The 8947-nt window shown below is 52.0% G+C and overlaps 5 protein-coding genes across 6 annotated transcripts; 2 read left to right on the top strand and 3 right to left on the bottom strand.

Annotated features, from left to right (window-relative positions):
- Positions 1 to 448: 448 nt before the first annotated feature.
- On the top strand, positions 449 to 3911 carry Shark (SH2 ankyrin repeat kinase). The gene is made up of 5 exons (XM_017154665.3): positions 449 to 600; positions 706 to 1202; positions 1268 to 1789; positions 1848 to 3063; positions 3122 to 3911. Exons 1-5 carry the CDS (start codon positions 531 to 533, stop codon positions 3613 to 3615), a joined length of 2799 nt encoding a protein of 932 aa, XP_017010154.2. The 5' UTR covers positions 449 to 530; the 3' UTR covers positions 3616 to 3911.
- A 40-nt stretch (positions 3912 to 3951) lies between these two features.
- Lipt1 (Lipoyltransferase 1) lies at positions 3952 to 5551 on the bottom strand. Its single transcript, XM_017154667.3, has 3 exons — positions 5000 to 5551; positions 4393 to 4854; positions 3952 to 4333 (listed from the first exon to the last, which is right to left on the bottom strand). The coding sequence occupies exons 1-3, from the start codon at positions 5549 to 5551 to the stop codon at positions 4163 to 4165; spliced, it is 1185 nt and encodes a 394-aa protein (XP_017010156.2). The 3' UTR covers positions 3952 to 4162.
- A 248-nt stretch (positions 5552 to 5799) lies between these two features.
- Positions 5800 to 6201, bottom strand: LOC108066249 (uncharacterized). The gene has a single exon (XM_017154671.3). The coding sequence runs from the start codon at positions 5986 to 5988 to the stop codon at positions 5800 to 5802; it is 189 nt and encodes a 62-aa protein (XP_017010160.1). The 5' UTR covers positions 5989 to 6201.
- A 142-nt stretch (positions 6202 to 6343) lies between these two features.
- LOC108066248 (uncharacterized) lies at positions 6344 to 6860 on the bottom strand. Of its 2 annotated transcripts, none has more exons than XM_017154670.3 (2): positions 6719 to 6860; positions 6344 to 6606 (listed from the first exon to the last, which is right to left on the bottom strand). In XM_017154670.3, the coding sequence occupies exons 1-2, from the start codon at positions 6818 to 6820 to the stop codon at positions 6496 to 6498; spliced, it is 213 nt and encodes a 70-aa protein (XP_017010159.1). In that variant the 5' UTR covers positions 6821 to 6860; the 3' UTR covers positions 6344 to 6495. The 2 variants fall into 2 exon arrangements, with proteins under 2 accessions (XP_017010159.1, XP_017010157.1); XM_017154668.3 differs by having other exon boundaries at positions 6689 to 6824.
- Positions 6861 to 7051: 191 nt separating this feature from the next.
- Positions 7052 to 8870, top strand: caly (ubiquitin carboxyl-terminal hydrolase calypso). Its single transcript, XM_017154666.3, has 3 exons — positions 7052 to 7190; positions 7252 to 7531; positions 7590 to 8870. Exons 2-3 carry the CDS (start codon positions 7339 to 7341, stop codon positions 8810 to 8812), a joined length of 1416 nt encoding a protein of 471 aa, XP_017010155.1. The 5' UTR covers positions 7052 to 7190; positions 7252 to 7338; the 3' UTR covers positions 8813 to 8870.
- Positions 8871 to 8947: the final 77 nt, after the last annotated feature.

Genomic DNA, 8947 nt, shown 5'->3' with positions numbered 1-8947 from the left:
AATCGAGTGTGTTTTGATCGTGGGTGTAAACTTGTGATGAATACTTAAATATGAAATTGGAACATATAATTAGGATCTTCCATGAACAGATAAAACTAATAATTACGAATTAAAATTTCAAGACAAAGAGGTTTTGTGTTTCTGATCTGGGTTTTTCTTACAAGTGGTTAACCTAAGCTTGAGTCACTGATCTGAAGTTAAAGTTAGGTTGAAGTTATTTATGAATCAGCCGTACAATTCATCGCTTCTTAAATTTCTGGAATGTTTTGTTGAATTGCCTATGATTAATAATGAATAATAGCCATGCGTAAGGAAAACACTATTAATTCCCTATGAGTTCACAAAAATCCAAAAATAAAATTTTTATTTAAACCCCCGCCAACGGTTATTTTAGTTGGCAACGCGATGCATCTGGTCACACTTGCCAACCTCCACAAGATAAAGTGGTATTTTTCAACATTCCGTCCACGATCACACGATCGTGTAAATTATTAACAAAAAGAAGCGATATTGGAGCAAATGGCCCAAAAATGAGTGATCCCATGAAGTGGTTCCACGGCAACCTGTCCCGCGAGGCAGCCGACGATCTCCTCAAGCAAGGTAAATTCGTAAGCGGAGTGTCCGTCTCCCTGGGCTCATCAATGAGCCCCGAAGATGTGGGCGTGGTGGAGCCTAATGAAGTGTAATTGAAATCGCAATCAACAGGTTACGAGGACGGGACATTTCTGGTGCGCGAGAGCAGCACGGCTTCCGGGGACTTTGTGCTGAGCCTGCTCTGCCAGGAGGAGGTGTGCCACTACCAGGTGCGACGACATGGCGGCGAGGACGCCTTCTTCTCCATCGACGACAAGGTGCAGACGAAGATCCTGCATGGCCTGGACACGCTGGTCGACTACTACCAGCAGTCGGCGAATGGTTTGCCCACCAAGCTGACGGTGCCTTTGATTCGGGATCCGCCACCGCACAACACCCGCAGCCACGGAGTGACCAATCTGCTGCACCGCGCCACCAGCAAAAACGAGAGCAAGGTGGTCTTCGAGCTGCTCAAGTGCGGCTACCGGAACTTTGATGCCAAGAACCAGGATGGACAGACGGCTCTGCATCTGGCGGCACTCCACTCGGACGAGGATATCCTAAAGGAGCTGCTGAATGCAAAGGTCCAGGTCAACAGCTCCGACTCCTTTGGCTGCCAGCCATTGCATGTAAGTCCTTCCTTTAATGAAATGTATGCAGCTCTCTTTAAATCGCATCCAAATGTATTCCACAGTACGCGGCCCGCTCCAAGCCGGCCAGTTTTATACGCACTTTGATCGCAGCACAGGCGAATGTCCAGGGCAGGAACATAGAGAACGGCTATGTGCCGCTCCATGAGGCCGCCAAGCACGGAAACCTCGAGGCTGTGCAGGAATTGCTTTTGGCTGAGGCTCCGCCGCTGCCGAGGACCAGTTCGGGTGAATTCCCATTCGACCTGGCCAAGGAAGCGGGTCAGACGGCCGTGGAGGAGTTCCTACTCAACTACAAGCTACCAGCAGCAAACACCACGCGAGAGCAGTGGTACCATGGCACACTCACCCGAGACGAGGCCGTGGCCATACTCAGAAACTACGCCAGGGAGCTACTGGCGAAAGAACCGGGCGTAGACACCTCCGGCTGCTTCCTGGTTCGCTACTCCGAGTCGCCGGCGGCCTCTGGATTAGTTCTCACCCTGCTCAGCGATCAGGTGGTCAAGAATTTTCGTATTTCACAAGCTGATCTCTACCAGAATGGCGTCAAGTTGCAGTCCGGCGGGGTGGGTATATCAACAAAATGTATCTAATGGCAATTTTAAAAACATCTTCCCTTTGCAGTCCAAGTTTCTGTACATCGATGACGGCCCCTATTGGCCCAGCGTGGAACATCTGATAGCCCACTTTATGCGCTTCTCGTACGGATTGCCGGTGAGCCTAAAGTTTCCGGTGCCGCCACAGCCCAAGCCAGAGGTGCCCTCGTTTGCCACCATACCTCGATCCTCGGTGAGGCCGAAAGCTACTTCGCCAGCCACACCGCCGACGCCCGTGTCGCCACATCCGCTCCATCAACACCCGCATGTGCCCGCCCTGACCATAGCGAAGAAAAAACAGAAGGAGAACAGCAGCTCCATGTTTAACACGCTGCGTCTGACGAGTCCGAAGAAGGCGCTGTTCGACATGAACAGCCTGCGCAAGAGCAAGTCCAAGGGCAAGCGCAGTGAGTCGGAGAGCAGTGTGAGTGGTTCCCAGGCCAGGACGGAGCAGGAGCTGCAGGCAGCGGCCCCTATGCTGAAGAGCCTTTCCTTCTCCACGGAGTTCTCTACGTTTAATGCGGATGGTGGAGGAATCGCCGCTGGCGAAGTGTACAACGTGCCCAGGAACAACACACCCATTGAGATTGATCTGCCGCCCATTGCCCAAAAGACTGAAGCCGAAGTTGAGTATTTCACGAAGAGCGATGTGGCCATCGAACGGGAGCGAGCTGCCCAGTGGCTCACCAATGGGTATCAGCAGACGGTAGACGTGCTCACCCTATTGGATCAGCAGATCAAGGCACCCGCAGCGGCGCGACTCAACTCAGTTGTTTCCTCCGCTTCAACGGAAAGTGAGATGGCCAGTTACCTTCATCGAAAGATCAGCAACACTCCCACCACGCCCAGTTCCACCGCCGTGGAGGCGGCCAAGCTGAGGTTCTTCATTGAGCCGGAAAATCTAGTGCTGGACAGCGAAATTGGACATGGGGAGTTTGGTTCCGTTCACAGCGGCTGGCTGGTGAGGAAGGGCGTTGCCGGTGAGGATTATCGCATGGAGGTGGCCATTAAGATGCTCAGCGATGAGCACAGCAACAAGCAAGAGTTCCTGCGCGAAGCCTCGGTGATGATGCGATTGGAACACCAGTGCATTGTGCGTTTAATTGGTATTTCAAAAGGAGAGATGCTGATGATGGTGCAAGAGCTCGCTCCACTGGGCTCCATGCTGCAGTACATCCTGGATCACGGCTCTGAGATCACGGCCAATTCGGAGCTGAAGGTCTGGGCCTCGCAGATCGCCTGTGGTAAGTGTAACTAAATGCTAAATGTATTTAAATGCTCACTTTTCACTACTTTTACTAGGCATGCACTATCTGGAATCTCAGCATTTCGTGCACCGCGATCTGGCCGCCCGGAATATTCTGCTGACCGCTCGGCACCAGGCCAAGATCAGTGACTTTGGCATGTCGCGATCCCTGAGGCCCGGCAGCACGGAGTACCAGTTCACCCAGGGCGGCCGTTGGCCCATCCGCTGGTACGCCCCGGAAAGCTTCAATCTGGGAATATTTTCGCACGCCAGCGACGTCTGGTCCTTTGGAGTGACCATCTGGGAGATGTTTTCCCTGGGCGCACCGCCCTACGGCGAAATATCCAATGTGGATGCCATTAAGCTGGTGGACAGCGGGGAACGCCTACCGCAGCCCAATCTCTGCCCTGCATACATCTATGCCGTGATGCAGAGCTGCTGGAAGGAACGGCCCAAGGACCGGCCCACCTTTGTCTATCTCACGGAGTTTTTCGCCCGCGATCCCGACTATCAAAACCTGCCGGAGTTGGTGCAAACGGTTCACATTTAAACCAGTTCCCCTTTTCCCGTTCACAGTGCAATTTTCTACAGCTAATTCTATGTCTTCTATTCCGTTTTGTGGCGTATTAAAGGGAGGACTTCCAGACCATGATTGTTATCCCGTATCCTAGTATTCATGTTTATAGCTTGTAATATATTTTATATACAGATGTACAACCAATTTGTGTCAAAAGAATGCGAACAAGTGCCTTAAAAGATTTACCATTTTAACTTTGTATTCATGTTTACAAATCTATTTTGTTTTATATTGGTTATACGCAATAAAGATAACTATTTTTGTATGGATTTTCAACTATACTTATTTTAGGGCAACACACAACAGCAGTTTGTTTTAGATTTCAATGTTTAAACATTTAATTGCAGTTCTTTTATATAAAACGGGGTAACAAAAGTAAATAGTTTGCTTGTAAAACGCTTAAATGCTAGGTTAGTAATATGGTTTCTTGGAAAGACTAAAGCTATATTAGGGCGTTGGTGAAACTACATAGGGGATATTAATTTTTTTTTTGTATTTTTTCGAGCTAACACAACAGATATCATGCCGTTCCGTTTATTGCCTGCTTTACGTTCGATGCGCTGACGAGCTTCAGGGCGCCCAGAATGCCGTTCAGGTTCTCCTCGTTGTAGGGTTTGCCCTGCAGCGGAGTGACCACCGGAACGATCTGCTCGCTCTGGGGCAGCTGGATGCCGATCTCTTTCATTAATCCCTATAGAAAGTACAATGATTAGTGAATGAAATAATAATTAATAAAAAGATATGCCTTACATCCTCCACTTCCACGCTCAGTTTCAGCTTCATGTCCTGCTCGTCGCCCTTCACATCCAGATCCTTCTGCACCGTGAACTTGGGCGTCTTGCCGATGACCCACTCCCAGGAGCTGTAGTTGGAGCGCAGTTCCTCGATCCCAGGGAACCACTTCTCAGTGGGATTAATCAGCTGGAAGCCGCGCTGCTGCGACGTCTGCGTGCTGCCGCCGTCTTCCAGCTTGGTGGCCGCCGTCCTCAGATACTCGTAGCCCACGGCGGAGCGCAGCTGGGCCACGTTCACCGACCGATTGACATCCACAAGATTGCGGATTGGCGACGGCACCGAGGCAGTCGCTCGGCTAATGTAGTTGGCCGGCTCCCGCACCAGAGATTCGCCCAAGTGCAGCTTGTTGGCGCTGGCCAAGATGGTGCAGTGGTGGTACGCGTTCGGGTGTCCCAGCTTGGCTGCCGTCCCGGAAATCTGTAATTGATCAAGGGCAACCTGGTTAAATGGGCAACAAAGACCAGATGCACAGCGCCAGCTGTTTGTAAAGTGGGCTGACGATTGTATGGGGTCACCGAGGGGTCGCCCCGTTTCCTGATAAGACCTAGCCGCTCCTCCTCACCTTTTTGTTCATCACCACAATGTCGTCGCGCTCGTTAATCTCCGCCTTGATGGCCCACTCGCGGAACAAAGCCCTGGTCACGATGTTCAGGTTGTACTTGCGATCGTAGCGCTCTCGCGGCGAGAAGAAGGTGCAGTTCAGGTTGCCCAGATCATGATAGACGGCTCCACCGCCGCTATTGCGACGGGCCAGGGTGATGCCGCGCTCCACCAGCCGCGAGACATTGGCCTCGGTGAAGGGGTTCTGGTGGCGTCCGATGACCACGCACGGATCGTTGGCCCACAGCAGCATGACATGGTGGTGGCTGAAGTCGAAGTTCTTGTACAGCCAGTCCTCCAGCGCCAGATTGGTGAAGACATCGCTGGACTGCGAGATGAACACGGACTTCTTGATCTCCGAATCGGGCACTACGGGTGGGGGTTCTCGCTTGGGCTTCTTGGACTCCTCCGGCGACGGCGGCTTCACCCCGCTGGAGGCCAGGCGCGTGACCTGACCACCCGAGGAGAGGAGCAGCCGCAGCTGGCTGGAATTGCGACGCAGCAGCCTGCTCATGGCGGAGACAAGGAAGTGAGGTGTGCGGCGAGTGATTTCTGTTGCCAGGTGAACTGAGTAGCAGTGCACTTGCAAGCGAAACAAGGTCAATGGTGTCGAAAAAAGCTCTTGACGGGTTGATCGTTCAGATGGGTTGGTTTCTACGGTTCTGTGTGCGCTCTGCTTTAGGTTATGTCTTTGTTTTTGGGCTACTATCTACGCTGTGTATTCGTTTTGGTTTTTTCAGATGGCTTTGGTCGCTCTGGACTTTAGACTGTGGCGTTCTGGCCGAATCGGGATGTGTTTGCAGCCACGGAGCTGGCCGAGATTAGGTATTCGTGCAGAGCGGGCGTCTGATGCAGCCACTTCCAGGTTTGGTGCAGACCACAGACACGCTTGCGGAGACCCAGACAGTCCTTGTTGGCACAGTTCACTGGCATACTACGCCTCACACCCATTTAGGTGGGGGATACTACGGATCCGGTGTTTACGGGGGGCCGCAGCGTTACGGGCCCAAGGGAATACTGGTTGCTGGTTGCCAAAGGGTTTTTTCAGCTGACACGGAAATTTTCCACTCTTTGTTCGCGATCTAGGGGCGCGCGGGGGGGATGGTCGGGCGATCGCGGGTGGGCGGGGGTATTATATTATACCACAAACAAACAGAGGCGATCGGAAAGCAGCTGCGCGTGTGGGAAAAGCACGACCGATTGGCTTTCGTTTCAGATGAGCAGTGAGTACGGCGGCTCTTGTTCTTCTTGTACGGCCCCCAATTGCCATTCGCAGCGATCAACTGAAAGCTCTAGCACTAGTACATATGTTTAAAAAATGGCATTGCCGCCTTTAATTTTAATCCATTTAATTCGATCTTGAATAATTTACGCTAAACATGTGTGATTTTTGAGTGACGCCTAAAACAGCTGTGACATTAGTGTTTATTTTACAAGCAGCACACTGAGGGGGTCTTTCTAGTTCGGAATACCCCCATTGTTGATGTACGCCGCCTCCTCGGGATCGATGGGCTTGCGGGCAAACCGCGCCGGCAGCTCGTAGTCCTCGATTGCAGCTCCCCCGGCCAGCTAAGGGAAGAGTTAAAGAATCGGTTATTATATCCACCATAGGTCCTAATATTTTGTAGTTAATGAAATGGGCTGGGTTAACCTTTTTGCCTCCTGCTGGCTGGGAACTTGCCTGCTGGTTGGCGGCCTGGGCGCCCAGCGTCCCCACTCCGCCCTTGCGGAAGTGGATGAGCGGCACGCGCTTGGCCAGTGTGACGAGCGTTGGGCGAACCATTTCAATAACAATTTAGTTTCTACCGAAATCCAAGGAAAAAGTAAAAGTTACGTGAATAACAGCTGACTGTAAACTCCCTGCAGGGCTGCCAGATCGCTGCACTTGCTGCCTATCGTTATCGAAATGTCCGTGCTCCATGTGAATGGCTAAGCGGTGAAGAGGAAGCAGAGAAAAACTATTTTGGTTAAAATCGGCTACTTTGTTGTAATTCAAGTGAATTATGGATAATAGACAGCCGGCTGTCGAGTCGTTGAACTGTGGAGCAGTTTATTCAGATAATTGGCTAGCTAGGGCTTTATCCAAGCAATAGGGAGGCCTCGGCTTTAACGTCTATACAAACAAATAACTAAAGCGAGCTACATTTTAACCAGTAATTATTGTTGTTTATTTAGTTTCTGGACGATATTTAATCATTTCTAATCAAATTGCAGACAATAAAACAACTGGAGAAGACTACAGTATATTAAAAACAACCAACATATAAATAGCGTCTCAGATCCTTTCCCATAAATAATACAATGAACGCCGCTGGAGGAGGAAATGGACCCCAGGCGGCAGCAGCTGTAGGAGGCAACAGCGGTCTGAGCAACAATTCCCTCCTGGCCACGGCTTCCGGAGCAACAACGATGCCAATGGCCCAGCTGGCGGACGGTTGGCTGGAACTGGAATCCGACCCAGGTCTCTTTACCCTGCTTCTCAAGGATTTCGGCTGTAATTTCCACAATTTACCCCCATAATTCCAGAAAACCCACTAATATACTCCCCACAGGTCACGATGTCCAAGTGGAGGAGGTATACGACCTACAGAAACCCATCGAGAGCCCCTACGGTTTCATTTTTCTCTTTCGCTGGATTGAAGAGCGGCGTGCCAGGCGCAAAATCGTCGAGACAACGGCGGAGATATTCGTCAAGGATGAGGAGGCCATTTCAAGCATTTTCTTCGCCCAGCAGGTGGTGCCCAATAGCTGTGCCACCCATGCCCTGCTCTCCGTGCTGCTGAACTGCAACGAGAACAACCTGCAGCTGGGCGACACTCTCAGTCGTCTGAAAACCCACACCAAGGGCATGAGTCCCGAGAACAAGGGACTGGCCATTGGCAATACACCGGAGCTGGCTTGTGCCCACAACTCGCACGCTATGCCGCAGGCTCGGCGCCGCCTGGAGCGGACTGGAGCTGGCGTCTCCAGTTGCCGCTTCACCGGAGAGGCCTTCCACTTCGTTAGCTTTGTGCCCATCAACGGGCAGCTGTTCGAGCTGGATGGCCTGAAACCCTATCCCATGAATCACGGCGGATGGGAGGACAGCGAGGACTGGACGGACAAATTCCGGCGTGTGATGGCAGAGCGACTGGGAATAGCCACCGGCGAGCAGGACATACGCTTCAATCTGATGGCCGTGGTGCCGGACAGGCGGATTGCCATAACCCACAAGCTCAAAATGCTGCGCACCAACCAGGCAATCGTGTCGGGGACACTACAGAAGCTTCTGAAGGCCGACGAGCAGGGAGAATCGGGGAACGGAGACTCCCAACGGCCGGACACTCCCACCACGTTGCTGGAGCCGAGCGCCTTTACCGCTCGGGATCTGCAGTCGCTGCTCAAGAACCTGGACACCGAGATAGCCATCAATGAGCAGCACCTGGCCGACGAGAACGATCGGCGTCACATGTTCAAGGTGGACGCCAGTCGGCGCACGCACAACTACGACAAGTTCATCTGTACCTTCCTCTCCATGCTGGCGCACCAGGGAGTTCTGGGCGAGTTGGTCAGCCAACATCTGCTGCCGTCGAAGAAGATCAGTGGTCAGGGCGCCGCCAATCGGATCAGCAAGCAGAGCAACACATCGAATTCAGGCGGAAGCACGACAGCAGCCGGTGGAACCACGCCCAAGAGTCAGCAGCAGCAGGCGGCGGCCGCCAAAAATGGCAAATCGCCAAGTAAAACGCCGGGAAGGAGGCGAAAGGGACGCAACAAGTGCAGAAAGAGGAAGTAGGCGACCAAGAAGTTGTACATGTTTTTAAGAATACAGTTTGCATTTCTAAGACTACTCATTCCAGTATTGTTTTACTACAATTTCCCCACCAAGAACCATCGTTTAGCCTTAAGTTTCGGTTAAGTTTAGCTTTAG

The sequence above is a fragment of the Drosophila takahashii genome, chromosome 2R (genome assembly GCF_030179915.1).
Source record: "Drosophila takahashii strain IR98-3 E-12201 chromosome 2R, DtakHiC1v2, whole genome shotgun sequence".
NCBI lineage: Eukaryota > Metazoa > Arthropoda > Insecta > Diptera > Drosophilidae > Drosophila > Drosophila takahashii.
This window is presented reverse-complemented; position numbering and strand designations above follow the sequence as displayed.

Excerpts from the sequence above, each read along its gene's own strand:
- Shark (XM_017154665.3), top strand. The coding sequence starts at position 531 with ATGAGTGATCCCATGAAGTGGTTCCACGGCAACCTGTCCCGCGAGGCA. Across the intron at positions 1,203-1,267 it reads TTGGCTGCCAGCCATTGCAT|TACGCGGCCCGCTCCAAGCC; the intron begins GTAAGTCCTTCC and ends TGTATTCCACAG. Across the intron at positions 3,064-3,121 it reads GGCCTCGCAGATCGCCTGTG|GCATGCACTATCTGGAATCT; the intron begins GTAAGTGTAACT and ends TACTTTTACTAG.
- Lipt1 (XM_017154667.3), bottom strand. The coding sequence starts at position 5,551 with ATGAGCAGGCTGCTGCGTCGCAATTCCAGCCAGCTGCGGCTGCTCCTC. Across the intron at positions 4,855-4,999 it reads TTGTGGTGATGAACAAAAAG|ATTTCCGGGACGGCAGCCAA; the intron begins GTGAGGAGGAGC and ends GATCAATTACAG. Across the intron at positions 4,334-4,392 it reads TGAGCGTGGAAGTGGAGGAT|GGATTAATGAAAGAGATCGG; the intron begins GTAAGGCATATC and ends TACTTTCTATAG.
- LOC108066249 (XM_017154671.3), bottom strand. The coding sequence starts at position 5,988 with ATGGGTGTGAGGCGTAGTATGCCAGTGAACTGTGCCAACAAGGACTGT.
- LOC108066248 (XM_017154668.3), bottom strand. The coding sequence starts at position 6,820 with ATGGTTCGCCCAACGCTCGTCACACTGGCCAAGCGCGTGCCGCTCATC. Across the intron at positions 6,607-6,688 it reads AGCCAGCAGGAGGCAAAAAG|CTGGCCGGGGGAGCTGCAAT; the intron begins GTTAACCCAGCC and ends CTCTTCCCTTAG.
- caly (XM_017154666.3), top strand. The coding sequence starts at position 7,339 with ATGAACGCCGCTGGAGGAGGAAATGGACCCCAGGCGGCAGCAGCTGTA. Across the intron at positions 7,532-7,589 it reads GCTTCTCAAGGATTTCGGCT|GTCACGATGTCCAAGTGGAG; the intron begins GTAATTTCCACA and ends TACTCCCCACAG.